This window comes from Rhinoraja longicauda, chromosome 20, assembly GCF_053455715.1.
Source record: "Rhinoraja longicauda isolate Sanriku21f chromosome 20, sRhiLon1.1, whole genome shotgun sequence".
NCBI classification, from domain to species: Eukaryota; Metazoa; Chordata; class Chondrichthyes; order Rajiformes; family Arhynchobatidae; genus Rhinoraja; species Rhinoraja longicauda.
Genome location: NC_135972.1, coordinates 9,379,998 through 9,397,695, shown reverse-complemented (window position 1 = coordinate 9,397,695; position 17,698 = coordinate 9,379,998). Strand labels below are relative to the sequence as shown.

General features: G+C 47.4%; 2 protein-coding genes across 7 annotated transcripts in view; both read left to right on the top strand.

The window, feature by feature from the left end:
• Positions 1-12,778, top strand: part of slc13a1 (solute carrier family 13 member 1) — a 41,513-nt gene extending 28,735 nt beyond the window's left edge. The window contains exons 10-13 of the mRNA XM_078417459.1: positions 911-1,020; positions 2,226-2,387; positions 4,019-4,156; positions 12,641-12,778. Coding sequence (XP_078273585.1) covers positions 911-1,020; positions 2,226-2,387; positions 4,019-4,156; positions 12,641-12,778 — 548 coding nt within the window. The remainder of the gene's footprint in view (positions 1-910; positions 1,021-2,225; positions 2,388-4,018; positions 4,157-12,640) is intronic.
• Positions 12,779-15,970: 3,192 nt separating this feature from the next.
• Positions 15,971-17,698, top strand: part of cadps2 (Ca++-dependent secretion activator 2) — a 454,296-nt gene continuing 452,568 nt past the window's right edge. For all 6 annotated transcript variants that reach the window (XM_078416922.1, XM_078416921.1, XM_078416924.1 and 3 more), the window contains exon 1: positions 15,971-16,021. The gene's annotated coding sequence lies outside the window, so the exon portion shown is untranslated. The remainder of the gene's footprint in view (positions 16,022-17,698) is intronic.

Genomic DNA, 17,698 nt, shown 5'->3' with positions numbered 1-17,698 from the left:
ATCAAGAATCTATCTATCTCTGCCTTAAAAATATCAACTGACGGCCTCCACAGCCTTCCGTGGTAAAGAATTCCACAGATTCACCGCCCTCTGACTAAAGAAATGTCTTCTCATCTCCTTCCTAAAAGAACGTCCTTTAATTCTGAGGCTATGACCTGCTCTGAGTTATTGATCTGTTCCATGTTAATCGAGTGGTTGGAAAGGGGGCAGTGTGATATGTGGACAAAATAAAGGCATATATATATATATATATATATATATATATATGTGTGTGTGTGTGTGTGTGTGTGTGTGTGTGTGTGTGTGTGTGTGTGTGTGTGAGTGTGTGTGTGTGTCTGCATATATATATATATATGTGTGTGTATATATATATGTGTGTGTGTGTGTGTGTGTGTATATATATATATATATATATATATATATAATTTTCATTTTTTTAAAATTATATTTTGTTAAGTATTAAGGGTAGGCATAATAAGCTTTGGCTTCTGCCTACACCTTTATTTTTTTCAGTCAGAAAATATGTGTGATTATATTGTTTTATTTTTTTGATACAATGTTTTTTGCACTATTTAACTTTCACAACTGTATGGTCAATCTGTTGTATTGTATTGACCAGAAAAAAATCATAAATAAACAAACAAATAAATAAATAAATGATATATATGTATATAAAAGTGTATACACACACACACACACATTTATTATAAGTTATATATGTTTATTTGTCATATATGTATAAGTTATATAAACATGTTTAACTTAAAATAAATATGTGAGTGTGTGTGTGTGTAGGAGTACATGGGTTGCAATAGTGTGTCTTGGATTAGAACCGTTACAGGTTTTACAGTGAGCTGCAAAGGCGAGGTTCTGCTGCATCTTATGTCGCCTGGCTTTGCTTCTGTTACAGGGGAGAAGGAATACACCGCACTCATTACTTGGAAAGAGTTCCAGTCATGCATGCCTTGGGAGACATCAATACTTGTTGGTGGCGGCTTCGCCCTGGCAAAGGGTTCTGAGGTAACGCAGTCGGCAGCATGTGTACGTTTTCATTCACCAAGCAATGAGATAGAACGTCACAAGAGTAAAGTATCTCCGAACTAAACAAAACTATATTAAGCTAAACTAAACTCCAGCAGAATGTAGCACACCAGGAGGTTCAGCTGAGCCATTAGGGTGGTGCAGTGGTAGAGTTGACAAAATGTGGAGGAAAGAACTGCAGATGCTGGTTTAAATCGAAGGTAGACACAAAATGCTGGAGTAACTCAGCGGGTTTTCTCTGGGAGCTCCGGTTTCCTCCCACACTCCAAAGACATACAGGTCTGCAGGTTGATTGGCTTTGTAAAATTGTAAGTTGTCCCTCGTTTTGTGTAGGATGGCGTTAACGTGTGGGGATGGCTGGTCGGCGCAGATTCGGTGGGCTGAATGGTCTGTTTCCACGCTGTATCCCTGAACTAATATTGTCTATTAAAGGTAGTCCAAAGGTATGCAATGAGGTTGATGGTGGGTGAGGACTGCTCCCTCGTTATACTTGAATGCTCAAAAATACTGTAAATCTAATAGGAATAGGAATAGGAATAGGAATATTTTATTGTCACATGTGATGAGGCACAGTGAGATTCGTTGCTTGCGTACACAATGTATACAAATAGCAGCCACCTAAGGCACTGACAAAGTTACAAAGCACGCCGGCTCCCCCTTTTGTCCCTCCCCCTCCCCACAGTTCCCTCACACCGTGACCCCTTTGTCCTTTGTCCCCCCCTCCCTATTGTCCATTGTTCTCCCCCCACCTCCCTCACGCTGGGTCCTCCATTGTTCTTCCCCTCCCCCTCACGGTGGTCCTCCACGCTCCACGTTCTCATCGAACCGCAAGGTATCACCGCCGCCATGAGGCTTCGCCACCGCCGAGGCCCCATCATCGCGAGGCTTCACCGCTGCTGCCGCCAAGGCCTCGCCGCCGTTGGCGCCCCACTTCACGCCTCCGTGGTGCCGACCCACGGGCCCAGCCGCGGGCTCCATTGGTCGCTTGACCCGACCTGGGCTTCTACCTGCGAGGCCCCCGCCTGGCCCCGACCCTGGCTTCTACGCGGCAATCCAGGAGGCATCGAGACCGTGGCGCCTCGATAAAGGCCTCCGGACGCATTCTGGCTGCGCGGCCCGTTGGGAAGCTATTCCAAATCTCATTACGTCCAACATCAGTAACATATGCTTTTGTTGTCCTCCAGGTATCTGGGCTTTCTTCATGGGTGGGAGGCAAGCTGGAACCTCTTGGCACTCTGCCCCCATGGCTAATCGTACTGGTGTCCTGTCTGATCGTGACAAGTGTCACAGAGGTTGCAAGTAACCCGGCCACGATCACAATCTTCCTTCCAATTCTAGTTGCCTTGGTGAGTATCCCATTCCATGCATTCTCTATCTGGTTATGGTGACTGTACGCCATTCAGTGAAGAATGGATGGGGGAGGTCTCAGAGGACGAGGAGAATAAGGATACATAGAAACATAAAAAATAGGTGCAAGAGTAGGACAGTCGGCCCTTCGAGCCAGCACTGCCATTCAATATGATCAACCCCATTCCTGCTTTTTCCCCCATATCCCTTGAGTCCGTTAGACCCAAGAGTTAAATCTAACTCTCTCTCTAAACCATCCAGTGAATTGGCCTCCACTACGGGTGCGCGTCTGGGCGGAGTTTGTACGTTCCCCCTATGACCCGCGTGAGTTTTCTCTGAGATCTTCGCTTTCCTCCCACACTCCAAGACATGCAGGTTTGTAGGTTAATTGGCTTGGTATAAGTGTAAAAATTGTCCCTAGTGTGTGTGAGTCGGTTAGTGTACGGGGTGATTGCTGGTCGGCGTGGACCCGGTGGGCCGAAGGGCTTGTTTCTGCACTGTAACACTAAAGTCTAAATTAAAGTTCAACGACTGGTTGCTAAGTGAGTTTGATGAGATCAGAGCTACAGGACAGGAAAGAGCTCTTTGCACTGACGCCTGACAACAGCTGGCATGTGAAAAAGGGAAGTTTTCACGATCGGATTGCTGCATTCTTGTGCTGAGCTCTCTTTGATGTCAGCAGTGCCCGCTGTTAAATTTCCCCAGTGTCTGTGAATTTTCAACTGGTGCAATTAATAGTTCTGCGAAAAAGGCCATTGGCTAATAGTCTTCACAAACAAATCCTATTTACAATTGCGACCTCTCAAAGCAGGCGTCTCATGATTTCATTCTCATCTCCATTTACATAATGATAAAAAAACGGCACAAAGTGCTGGAGTAACTCGGCAGGCAAGCAGTATCTGTGGAGAACAGGGAGAGGCGACGTTTCAGATCGGGACACTTCTTTGGACTGATTGGAGTTTAGTTTAGTTTAGGGATACAGCGCGGAAACAGGCCCTTCGGCCCACCGAGTCCGCGCCGACCAGCGATCCCCGCACACTAGCACCATCCTACACGCACAAGGGACAATTTACATTTCCACCAAGCCAATTAACCTACAACCCTGTACGTCTTTGGAGTGTGGGAGGAAACCGAAGAGCTCGGAGGAAAACCCAAGAAGGTCACGGGGAGAAAGTACAAACTCCGTACAGACAGCACCCATAGTCGGGACTGAGCCCGGGTCTACTGGCATGGAAGGCACTGCTGCGTCACCGTGCCACCCTTACCTCTTAAGAATTTAAAACTTTTCAACAAAGAAATGCTCCCCAGGCAATGCTGAATATAAGAATACTTAAGGAAAACATTTGCCGATTGAAACCTGTGGACTGCAGGGGGAGCAGAAAGCTGAAAGATTGATAGGGCCAGAGAAATTCTGGCAAGTGATAGTTGGTATGACTGCATCAGTCTGAAGAAGAGTGTCGATCCAAAATGTCACCGAACCATGTTCTCCAGAGATGCTGCCTGACCTGCTGAGCTTCTCCAGCATCCAGCATCTGCAGTTCCTGGTGTCTCCATTTTACATAACAACATGTTGTCATTTCTTTTCTTTAGCTGTGACAAAATCATCTTTTTGTTTTGTTTTGTCTTACAGTCTGAAGCCGTTCATATAAATCCACTTTATTTATTAATACCCTCAACTCTTTGCACTTCATTTGCATTCCTCTTGCCAGTGTCCAATCCTCCAAACGCTATAGTCTTTGGATACGGCCATCTTACAGTCATGGACATGGTAAGGCTACAATACTCGTGACAGCATTTACTTGAATAACATCATCCATTAATGTTATTTACCTTGGCACTGATAAAGGTACATATATAACTCAGAGCAGCATTGTGATATATGTACATGTAAATAATATATAACCCATACACACATGACCTATATAAACATATAACATAATATACGTATGTATGTATATATGTATATATATATATATATGTGTGTGTGTGTGTATGTATATGTGTATATGTATATGAATATGTAAATGCGTGTGTGTGTGTGTGTATATATATATATTTATGTGTGTGTGTGTGTATATTTGTTTGTGTATATATATATGAATATATAAGCGTGTGTGTGTATATATATATCTATATACTATTAAAACTCACTTCTTGAATATATATATATATATTCCACTGATGTCGGCTGAATACGGCAATTCCGGCAAAACGGTGAACCGTAGCGCCACGATTTTTGTACCGCCTTAATCAGCATGCGGTTCGCTGCTGGAAAATGATATTTTTATTTAATTCGGACGCATATTTTTTAAGTTACAGAGGTTTAAAAGTGCTGCCCCCCCTGATTTATCGAAGTTTTGACAGAAGGGGGGCGCTGCGCTGCGGATTTATTCTTCATTGTGATGTCACAATGCCCCTGTGAGATGAACTCGAGCAGACCCCCCTTCCCCCCCCCCCCCCCGTGGTATTCAGCGTGTGACATCACAATGCCCCTGTGCCCCTCCCTCCCCCTTCCCCCTCCCCCTCCCCTACCTCCCCCTTCCCCCCTCCCCCTCCCCTACCTCCCCCCTCCCTCCCCCTCCCCCCCTTCCCCTCTCCCTCCCCCCTTCCCCCTCCCCCCTTTCCCCCCTCCCCCCCATTCCGCCCTCCCCTTCCCCCCTCCCTCCCCTCCTCCCTCCTCCCTCCCCTACCTCCCCCCTCCCTCCCCCTCCCCCCCTTCCCCTCTCCCTCCCCCCTCCCCCTCCCCCCTTTCCCCCCTCCCCCCCTTTCCGCCCTCCCCTTCCCCCTCCCTCCCCTCCTCCCTCCCCCTTCCCTCCCTCCCCTACTCCCGGTTACAATGGAATCCCTACGAGGACGGGCCCAACGGGGAAAGAGTGGTACTGGGAAAAGGGGAGAGCCCCCTCCCTCCCCCCCTTCCCCCTCCCATCCCCCCTCCCTCCCCCTCCCCCCCCTACCCCCTCTCCCTCCCCCCTCCCTCCCCCCTCACCCCTACCCCCTCACTCCCCCCTCCCCCCCTTCCCCCCTCCCCTCCCCCCTCCCTCCCCCTCCCCTCCTCCCTCCACACCTCCCTCCTCCCTCCCTCCCCTCCCTCCTCCCTCCCTCCCCCTTCCCTCCCTCCCCTCCTCCCGGTTACAATGGAAACCCTACGAGGATGGGCCCAACGGGGAAAGAGGGGTACTGGGAAAAGGGGAGGTCCCCCTCCCCCCTCCCTCCCACCCCCTCCCCTCTCCCTCCCCTTCCCCCCACCTCTGCCCCCTTCCTCCCCCCCCTCCTCTCCCCCCCTCCTCTCCCCCCCTCTCCTCTCCCCCTCTCCTCTCCCCCCTCTCCTCTCCCCCCTCTCCTCTCCCCCTCTCCTCTCCCCCCTCTCCTCCTCTCCCCCCCTCCTCCCCCCCCCCTCCTCCCCCCCCTCCTCCTCTCCCCCCCTCCTCCCCCCCCCTCCTCCCCCCCCTCCTCCTCTCCCCCCCTCCTCCCCCCCTCCCCCCCTCCTCTCCCCCCCCTCCTCTCCCCGAAGCGGAAGTGTAGTCGCCGTCGCCTCTCCCGCTGTTTGATTTCATTTATAACAAAGACATTTATTTTAAATGAGGAATGTGATTTTCATTAAGTTTGATTTTATTTATTTTTAAAAAGCTGCTGCTCTATAGATAAGTTTATTTCCTTTTCAACAAAGAACTTATTTTAAAGTAAAAACGCGGTTTTTTTCATTGGGTTTCACCCTCCCTGTTAGCGCCCGATTGGTTGGGTCTTTACGTGGTACCTCCCCTCCTCCCTCCACACCTCCCTCCCTCCCCCTTCCCTCCCTCCCCTCCTCCCGGTTACAATGGAAACCCTACGAGGACGGGCCCAATGGGGAAAGAGGGGTACTGGGAAAAGGGGAGTTCCCCCATCCTCCCCCCTTCCCCCCTCCCTCCCCCCTCCCTCCACCTCCCCCCTTCCCCCCCTTCCCCCCTCCCCTCCCCCCCTTTCCCTCCCCTCCTCCCTCCACACCTCCCTCCTCCCTCCCTCCCCCTCCCTCCCCGCCTCCCGGTTACAATGGAAACCCTACGAGGACGGGCACAACGGGGAAAGAGGGGTACTGGGAAAACAGGTGGTCCCCCTCCCCCCTCCCTCCCCCCTCCACCCCTACCGCCTTCCCTCCCCTCTCCCTCCACCTTTCCCCCTCTCCTCCCCCTCCCCTCCCCCCTCCCTCCCCCTCCCCTCCTCCATCCACTCCTCCCTCCCTCCCCCCTCCCTCCCCGCCTCCCGGTTACAATGGAAACCCTACAAGGACGGGCACAACGGGGAAAGAGGGGTACTGGGAAAAGGGGAGGTCCTCCTCCCTCCCCCCCTTCCCTCCCCCCTTCCCCCCTCCCCTCCCTCCCCTCCCTCCCCCCTCCCTCCCCCTCCCCCCTACCCCCTCCCTCCCCTCTCCCTCCCCCTCCCCTCCCCTCCCCCCTCCCATCCCACAACGGGGAAAGAGGGGTACTGGGAAAACAGGTGGTCCCCCTCCCCCCTCCCTCCCCCCTCCCTCCCCGCCTCCCGGTTACAATGGAAACCCTACGAGGACGGGCCCAACGGGCCCACTCGGTCTAGTATATATATATATATATATATATATATATATGCGTGTGTGTGTGTGTGTGTATATGTATATGTGTATATATATATGAATATATAAGTGTGCGTGCGTGTGTATATATATATATATATATATATATATATATATATATATATATATATATATGCGCAAAATGCTGGAGTAACTCAGCAGGTCAGGCAGCATCTCAGGAGAGAAGGAATGGGCGACGTTTCAGGTCGAGTTACTCCAGCATTTAGTGAATAAATAACTTCGATTTGTACCAGCATCTGCAGTTATTTTCTCATACTATATATATGTGCGTGTGTGTGCAAAGGTACGTGAAATATGTACCTTTTTGTGACGGGTGATGCAGCGGTAGAGCTACTGCCTTACAGCCAGAGACCCAGGTTTGATCCTGACTTGTCTGTACGGGGTTTGTACGTTCTCCCCGTGAGTTTTCCCCGATATCTTCGGTTTCCTCCCACACTCCAGAGACGTACGGGTTTGTAGGTTAATTGGCTCGGTATAAATGTAAAAATTGTCCCTAGTGTGCGTGTGTGTGTGTAATGTGCGTGGATCACTGGTCGACGCGGACCGACGGGCCTGTTTCTGTGATGTATCTCTAAACCAAACTAAATTAGTCGGCAGCTCAAATGAAGGATGTTGCGAAATAATTACAGAAAACGAAAGAAATTAATTTTAATAACGGCGCAGTGGTGGTTACTTTTAGAGCTTCAGCGTTTAGTTTAAATTAGGGCGGCACAGTGGCTCAGTGGGAGAATTGCTGCCTTACAGCGCCAGAGACACGGGTTCAATACATTTGCCATCGTTCCCAGAGCTCAAATAACAGACCATGTAGCTACAAAGTTCGTCCAAGGTAGCTCCAAACTGATTGTTGAGATCACTTTCTGTCTTCCACAGTAAGTTCATCTTTACAAAAGATTCAATAATTCCTCGTATCCATTCCTCCTTCTTGTTCACATAGTAACAGAGCCTTGGCAATCGTCAGAGCAAAGAAATGTTTCAATCGCAAGGCGGTGGGTAGAGCTGCTGCCTTACAGCGTCAGAAGCCTGGGTTTGATACTGACCTCAGGTGCTCGCTGTACGGAGCTTGCGCGTTCTCCCTGTGACGGCATGGGTTTTCCCCAGGTGTGTATAGTTTAGTTTATCGTCACATGTGCCGAGGTACAGTGAAAAGCTTTTGTCGTGTGCTCCAAAGACGTACAGGTATGTTGGTTAATTGGCTGGGCAAATGTTAAATTAAAAGATTGTTCCTAGTGTGTGTAGGATAGTGTTAATGTGCGGGGATCGCTGAGCGGCGCGGACCCAGTGGGCCAAAGGGCCTGTTTCCGCGCTGTACCGCTGAATCTCAAATCTAACCAGTCAACATAAAGATGGATGAGAGGGGATCTCATAGAAACATATAAAATTCATAAAACATAACATAACATAACATAACAACACTTTATTGTCACTCGGCACAACACCGAGCGAAATTTCAGCAGTCACACAAAATACAGCAAAAAGAAAAGAACACAGGACACCCGACCCCAACACAAACATCCATCACAGTGACTCCAAACACCCCCTCACTGTGATGGAGGCAACAAAACTTCCCCTCTCTTCCCCCCGCACCCACGGACAGGCAGCTCGACCCCTACCGAGGCAAACGACACGCACAGCCCCCGCAAGGGGATGGAAGGCCCCCCGGCCGAGCCGCCCCGGGCACCGAAACGTCCCGCGGCCACACCGGGCGATGTTAAGTCCAACGGCCGAGCCGCACCGGGCACTGAAACGTCCCGCGGCCGAACAGCGCTGACGATGTTAAGTCCAGCGGCCAAGCCGCACCGGGCACTGAAACGTCCCGCGGCCACTCCGGGCGATGTTAAGTCCAGCGGCCAAGCCGCACCGGGCATTGAAACGTCCCGCGGCCGAGCCGCACCGGGCACTGAAACGGTGCAGACTAGATGCAGGAAACATGTTCCCCATGTCAGGGGAGTCCAGAACCAGGGGTCACAGTTTAAGAATAAGTTGTAGTCCATTTATAGACAATAGACAATAGACAATAGGTGCAGTAGTAGGCCATTCGGCTTCCTCGAGCCAGCACCGCCATTCAATGTGATCATGGTTGATCATTCTCAATCTGTACTCCGTTCCTGCCTTCTCCGCATACCCCCTGACTCCGCTATCCTTAAGAGCTCTATCTAGCTCTCTCTTGAATGCATTCAGAGAATTGGCCTCCACTGCCTTCTGAGGCAGAGAATTCCACTTAGGACTGAAATGAGGGAACACTTTTTCAACCAGAAAGTTGTGAATCTATGGAATTCTCTGCCACAGAAGGCAGCTTAGGCCAATTCACTGGATGTATTCAAGCGAGAGTTAGATATAGCTCTTAGGACTAACAGAATCATGGGATATGGGGAGAAAGATGGAATAGGGTACAGATTCTGGATGATCAGCCACGATCATTTTGAATGGCAGTGCTGGCTAGAAGGGCCGAATAGCCTACTCCTGCACCTATTTTCTATGTTTCTATGTTTAATACATGATTACAATCGATCCATTTGCAGGGTTGTAGGTTAATTGGCTTCTGTAAATTGTCCTTAGTGTGGTATAGTGCCAGCATACGCGGATCGCTGGTCAGCACTGACTCAGAAGGCCGAAGGGCCTGTTTCCGCGCTGTGAGGCTAAAACTAAAACTATGTAGTGGACCTCGTGTGGCTCACCACCAGGGGCCGCTACAACTAAGTATGTTTCTGGTGCTTTCATTATAGGATATCACATCCTTGAGAAGGAAAGCTGATCATTGTTCGGTCTCAGACATCCAAATGCATTATTCACGCCATGGCCATTTTTGACCCTGTAGTTTAGTTTAGAGACACACCGCAGAAACAGGCCCTTGGGCCCATCGGGTCCGCGCTGACCAGCGATCCCCGCACACTAACACTATCCTACACTAGGGACAATTTACAATTAGACCAAGCCAATTTACCTACATACCTATACGTCTTTGGAGTGTGGGAGGAAACCGAAGATCTCGGAGAAAATCCCACGCAGGTCATGGGGAGAATGTACACATGTGGTACAGACTGCACTACAAGTCGGGATTGAACCCGGGACTTCGGCGTTGCAAGCACTGTAAGGCAACAACTCTACTGCTGCTAAAAACACTCTGGATGCTAAGCCTGGTAGAAATGCAATAATTCTAAAAAGAACTCGCAATAATGCACAGCGGGGAAGTGATTCTCTAGAATTTTAATTGGATCCTGGTGAATGTCAGTGATTTTAGTTTGGTGTTTTCATCTCTAAATGTACATTTACTTTGAACAGTATGCCATGCTGTTTTAAATAGAAATTATAATTGTAATTTTGCATGATCGTTTCTGTAATAAATGAAAATGTCAGCTTTAACGCTTATCCTTGCCGTTAAAGCTGGCATTTTCATTTAATACAGCAATTATTGAGATCCTTTTAAACAAAGAAGAGTTTCACAAAAGATAGACACAAAAAGCTGGAGTAACTCAGCGGGTCAGGCAGCATTTCTGGAGAAAAGGAATAGGTGACATTTCGAGAACCTTCTTCAGACTGAGAGCCAGGGGAAAGGGAAATGAGAGATATAGAAGGTACATAGAAAAAATGAATGAAAGATATTGCAAAAAGCAATGATGATCAAGCAAAGGTGGAGCCCACAATGGTCCATTGTTGGCTGTGGGATGGGTGATAACGAGTGGTACAGCCAGTGAAACTCAACAGATGACAGCGAAATTAGTACGATCATTAGGGCGGCGGAGGGCCGGAGAGAGAGGGAATGAAAGGCTTACCTGAAGTTAGAGAAATCAATATTTATACTATAAGAAGATAACTGCAGATGCTGGTACAAATCGAAAGTTTTTATTCACAAAATGCTGGAGTAACTCAGCAGGTCAGGCAGCATCTCGGGAGAGAAGGAATGGGTGGCGTTTCGGGTCGAGACCCTTCTTCAAACTGAAGAAGGGTCTCGACCCGAAACGTCACCCATTCCTTCTCTCTCGAGATGCTGCCTGACCTGCTGAGTTACTCTAGCATTTTGTCAATATTTATACTGCTGGTTTGTGAGCTGTCCAAGTCTTGACAAAGCTGTCTGTGGCCTTCCAGGAGATGTTCAGAAATGTTTTGGGCAGGTGGACAGAGTCGGAGAAGTAGGTGTTGAAAAGGTCTTTGAGACGTGTTATCATATCATATCATATATATACAGCCGGAAACAGGCCTTTTCGGCCCTCCAGGTCCGTGCCGCCCAGTGATCCCCGTACATTAACACTATCCTACACCCACTAGGGACAATTTTTTACATTTACCCAGCCAATTAACCTACATACCTGTACGTCTTTGGAGTGTGGGAGGAAACCGAAGATCTCGGAGTAAACCCACGCAGGTCACGGGGAGAACGTACAAACTCCTTACAGTGCAGCACCCGTAGTCAGGATCGAACCTGAGTCTTCCGGCGCTGCATTCGCTGTAAAGCAGCAACTCTACCGCTGCGCTACCGTGCCGCCCACATGAGAGAAGATGGGTTCGGGGAAGAACCTAAGAGACAGAGGACTCTGGTAGTTGAAGATTCTGCTTGTGGTCTTGGCTCAAGCAGAGTTGTAAGCTTTGACTGTGAACGATGAGGTGGGGGAAAATGTCAGTATAAAGAGGCTGAACAATTTGTTCTTCAGCATGGCAGTCAGTACCTTCAGAAGCGATGTGCAGAAGTGCAACATGAATAAATAAATTAGCTGCCTTATACCAAACATTACATAGTACACTGAACAGTACAGCACAGGAACGAGACCCTTAGCCCTCAATGTCTGTGTTGAACGTGGTGCCAAGATAAACTAATCTCATCTGCCTGCACGTGATCCATACCCCTCCGTTCCATGTCTATCCATGTGCCTGCCTAAAAGCTTCTTCATAATTGTATCCGTCTCCCCCATCATTCCTGGCAGTGTTTTCCAGGCACCCACTCTGCCTTCAAAATATCCATTGACTTATAATAATAATAATAATAAACATTTATTTTATATAGCGCTTTTCCAAATGCTCAAAGACGCTTTACAATACAGTCAAGACATAAAAACAAACAAACAAACTGTCCTGATGGAGAAGCGGTGAACAAACAGCGCCAGCGTCCTCTCACGTCAGGGTCCGGCAGTAGACAATAAAGAACACAAGACACACAATTACAATTTTTAACACAAACAGCCATCACAGTGACTTGGCCTCCACGGCCTTCTATGGCAATGAATTCCACAGATTCACCAACCCCCCCCCCCCCCCCCCGACTAAAGATATTCCTCCTCATTTCCTTCCTAAAGGAATGTCCTTAATTTCTGAGGCGGTGACCTCTGATCCTAGACTCTCCCACAAGTGGAAACATCCTCTCCGCGTCCGCTCTACCCAGGCCTTTCACTATTCGGTAAGTTTCGAAGAAGTCCCCCCCTCATCCTTCTAAACTCCGGTGAGTCTAGGCCCAGTGCTGTCAAACGCTCATCATACGTTAACCCACTCATTCCTGGGATCATTGTCGTAAACCTCCTCTGGACCCTCTCCAGAGCCAGCACATCCTTCCTGGCACAGGGGGCCATATGGGGCCCAAGATTGCTCGTAATTTTGCATGAGTACCAGGAAAGGAACTCCAGATGGAAGCACACTTCTAACGTGTGTTTTCTTCCTCAGGTAAAAGCGGGATTGGGTCTTAATTTAATTGGCATTGTGGTCGTGATGGTGGCAATATCAACGTGGGCAATTCCAATGTTTGACCTCAAAACATATCCCTCATGGGCAAAAGATCTCAGGAATGCAACAGCTCCGTAGCATCTAGGATGCACATGGACAGGCAGAACATGACTGGGAATCCTATTGCTATTAATATGAATTATGAAGACACTTTCTTGCAGTGAGACTTTCAAAAGTCTCAATAAGGATTACAGCCTCTTCAGTTCTAGACTTCACTTCTTCCAACAAAAGACTCAAACTGCAGCATGGAATACAATGGAAATTGTAACTGGGATACTGTATCCATTTAAGGCATTTGGAAGTACTTGCTCCTGTGAAATAGTTGAAACTTCCATTGTCATTTTATGAATGTATGACTTACAATTCATTTACTGTATATTCAACTTACAAAACATCCAGATTTGCACAAAAGCTTTGCCTGCCTGTGTTCCATTGCCCCATTTCTTCTGAGATTCGACTGAAATGTTACATAACTGGTGTAGCTGCTTACCTGAAGGAATCAGATATTGTACTTTATGGCATTTTGAGGTCATGTAAAATATTGTTTAAATGCAAATATTGTCTTGCTTTTGGTTGTTACCTGAAATGCAATATATTGTATTTGAACAAATGCACAATGCCTTCACAATATCATATCATATCATATCATATATATACAGCCGGAAACAGGCCTTTTCGGCCCACCAAGTCCGTGCCGCCCAGCGATCCCCGTACATTTAATACTATCCTACACCCACTAGGGACAATTATTATTATTATTTTTTACATTTACCCAGCCAATTAACCTACATACCTGTACGTCTTTGGAGTGTGGGAGGAAACCGAAGATCTCGGAGAAAACCCACGCAGGTCACGGGGAGAACGTACAAAACTCCTTACAGTGCAGCACCCGTAGTCAGGATCGAACCTGAGTCTCCGGCGCTGCATTCGCTGTAAAGCAGCAACTCTACCGCTGCGCTACTGCGCTACCGTGCGCTACCGTATATATGGTATATACCTGTTCATAAGTTCATGTTAAAGAATGATAGGGGGAAAATTAGGCCATTTGGCCCGTCAAGTCTACTCCGCCATTCAATCATGGCTGATCTATCTTTCCCTTTCAACCCCATTCTCCTGCCTTCTCCCCATAACCCCCTGACACCCATACTAATCACTCTACTGGTGCAGGGCAGCATTGAGAAGGTACGAGGTTTAAAAGCCTACATCAGTGTTTTATCTCTGGAAAAAAGGATTTGGTGACGTTTCGGGTTGAAACCCTTTTTGCTTATTTGGCAACTTAAATCAGGTCCAGTGTCTCATGCACAAGTATGGTGAGTCACAAGTACAATGGTAATCTTGAAAGGCTCCTCTTGAATCATCCTCATTTCTATTCATATCAATCGTCAAGATTGAGATACTTTTTTTGGTTGCTTTGTGGGCTCCTTGGAACAAGTTTGGTCTGAACTCCCTCACCCAAAACAACCATTATTTTGTGTGGGAAGGAACAGCAGATGGTGGTTTACACCGAGGATTGACACAAAATGCTGGAGTAACTCAGCGAGTCAGGCAGGCAGCATCTCTGGAGAAAAGGAAATGGCAACGTTTTGGTTCGAGACCCTTCATTGGTGTTTCGAGTCGAGACCTTCCTTCCAGCTGAGAGTCGGGGGAGAGGGAAACAAAAGATATGAAAAGGTACATGGAACAAATGATAGAAAGGTATGCAAAAGGCCAAATCAAAGCCAGCAACGGAGATCAAGGAAAGGTGGAATAATGATATCTGACGAAGAGTCTCCACTCAAAACGTCGCCCATTATTTTGTATATACATTTGAAACAATAATATCACCAATTAATTGCCCATAAGTGATGCCACAAAAACTGCTTACTATTATACAATATGCAATATATCAAGCTCTACAACTCCTCCCCCTTTCTATCGTGGGGTAGACTGAGACTGAGACTGACCCCCACCCCCCCCTCACCTCCTCAATCCCCAAAGCCGTACCACACGTCACTTTATTTTCATGTTTCATGTATTTTTATGACTGTTGGCAAATTAATTTCCCTCCTGGGATAAATAAAGTTCTATCGTATCGTACAAATGTAATTTAAATACCATACTGGCCTTTGATCTTGTGTCTGAATTTTATTTTATTTGTCTTCCATTTCCTTTATGATGTATGTTTTTTGTCCATGTAACTGTACAAGGCACTCCAGAGTAAATCATTTAAAGTCATTCTAATCCCTTTTGAAAAGAAAGTATTTAGGAATCTTATCTATTTTTAGTATGTGTATTTAGGGGCAGCACATTGGCGCAGTGGTAGAGTTGCTGCCCTACAGCGCCAGAGACCCAGGTTCGATCCTGCCTGCTTGACAGTCGGTGTCTGTGCTGTCCTGTGCTGTGGAGTTTGTACGTCATCCCCGTGACCTGCGTGGGTTTCCTCCGGGTGCTCCGGTTTCCTCCCACATCCCAAAGACGGGCACGGTTGGTAGGTTAATTGGCTTCTGTAAATTGTTCCCTAGCGTGTCGGATAGAATGAGTGGATGGGGGGGGGGGGTGGGATCGTTGGTCGGCACGGACTTGGTGGGCCAAAGGGCCTGTTTCCACGCTGCATCCAGACTAAACTAAATCATTTCAATCTCACCGATCCAGTGAGAATAAGACAGCAAGTAAAAAAAAATTTCATATCATGAAAGAATTGCAGACCTCATTTACACACAGAATTGCTCCTGACAGGATATCAAACAAACCTCTCTGCATCGGTGTCATGTTTCTGCTGCATTATTCATCAATGCCGCTGCAGATGGGAACTGCAGAATTTCCATTGGAACAAATGTCTCTCCGTTAAGCTAATAAAGCTGTTTTCCTTTTCGATTAATTGTGACATGTGATTTGAGTAGGTAGTAATAAGTCGTATCATGTTTTCCATCGAAACAAAATGTTGCCGCATTTAGCAGCCTGTTTCTGTCATTCAATAATTCACTCACAGCAGATGCGTTGAATTAAATAACAAAAAAAGTAAACATGCAACGAAAAAAAAGAGAGCATCGTTAACGCGCAAGTGCAATCTGAACACCACTGTTAATTATCGCAGAGCTTTTATTCAGACGGAAATTTTAAAAAACCTGCAGATGCTGGAAATCTGAAACAAAAACAGAGAACGGCACCTACACTCAGCAGGTCAAGCGACTGATGTGGAAAGAGAAACAGACTTAATGTTTCAGGTCAAAGACCCTTCATCAAGAGAAGGGATGAGAAATATTTTATACAACTTGGAAACAGGCCCTTCGGCCCGCCGAGTCCACGCTGACCACCGATCAAATCCAGAATAAAGCTGTCAAGGTAATCATGGTCAATGTGACAGATGGATCATCTAAAGCATCTAAGTCAACCTCTTCTAACCTCACCTACTGTGGAATTCTCTGCCACAGAAGGCAGAGGAGGCCAATTCACTGGATGTATTCAAGAGAGAGTTAGATATAGCACTTAGGGCTAACTTAGGTTTGTATACACTGGAATTTAGAAGGATGAGAGGAGATCTTATCGAAACGTATAAGATTATTAAGGGGTTGGACACGTTAGAGGCAGGAAACATGTTCCCAATTTTGGGGGCGTCCAGAACAAGGGGCCACAGTTTAAGAATAAGGGGTAGGCCATTTAGAACTGAGATGAGGAAAAACTTTTTCAGTCAGAGAGTTGTGAATCTGTGGAATTCTCTGCCTCAGAAGGCAGTGGAGGCCAATTCTCTGAATGCATTCAAGAGAGAGCTAGATAGAGCTCTTAAGGATAGCGGAGTCAGGGGGTATGGGGAGAAGGCAGGAACGGGGTACTGATTGAGAATGATCAGCCATGATCACATTGAATGGTGGTGCTGGCTCGAAGGGCCGAATGGCCTCCTCCTGCACCTATTGTCTATTGTCTATTGTCTAACGGAATCAAAGGATATGGGGGAGAAAGTAGGAATGGGGTAATGATTTTGGATGATCAGCCATGATCATATTTAACGGTGCTGGCTCGAAGGGCTGAATGGCCTACTCCTGCACCTATTTTCTATGTTTTTTTGTTTCTACTGCATCCGGTGTTCCCAATGTGGCCTCCTGTACATCGGTGAGGCCAAGCATAGACTCGGTGACCGTTTCACTGAACGCTTGTGCGTGCGTTTTCCCCGAGTGCTCCGGTTTCCTCCCACACTCCAATGACGTGCAGGTTTATAGTTTAACTGGCTTCTGTAAATTGTCCCTAGTGTGTGTAAGATATTGCTAGTGTATGGGCGATCATTGGTTGGCGCGGACTCGGTGGGCCGAAGGGCCTGTTTCTGCATTTTATCTCTAACATCTAAAGTCACCAGGACTACAAAATGGGCGGCGCAGCAGTAGAGTTGCTTCCTTACAGCACCAGAGACACGGGTTCGATCCTGACTATGGGTGCTGTCTGCACGGAGTTTGTATGTTCTGCCCGTCACCTGCGTGGGTTTTCTCCGGGTGCTCCAGTTTCCTCCCGCACTCCAAAGACGTACAGATGTGTAGGCTAATTGGCTTCGGTGAGAATTATAAATTGTCCCTAGTGTGTGTAGGATGGTGTTCGTTCGCTGGTCGGCATGGACTCGATGGGCCGAAGGGCCTGTTTCCGTGCTGTGTCTCTGCAGTCTAACGTCACCAGAGCTCCAAGATTAACTGGTAAAGCTGTCTGAAATAAAAATATATTTCCTCTTGCATGCATCTGAGCAAAATTTCATGAAATTGTAATTAAATTATTAAGTCCCTAAGTGAGCATGTCTTCAGGCCTTGATGACAGTTTAGAGACACACACTCACTAATCCAAACAAAACAGATATTTGCAGGAGAAAGGATTTGTCATTAGTTGTGTTTTAGATTAGCCAATCTTCAAATGCCAAGAATTGCCATGGAGCTGAAAGGATGTGTCACGCTGCACAGATCACAGCAGGATCTCATACGCTGCATATGGCAGAAATGAAAAGAATTAACCCTCAATTTATAGAAAGTGTTTTCTCTAACGCGG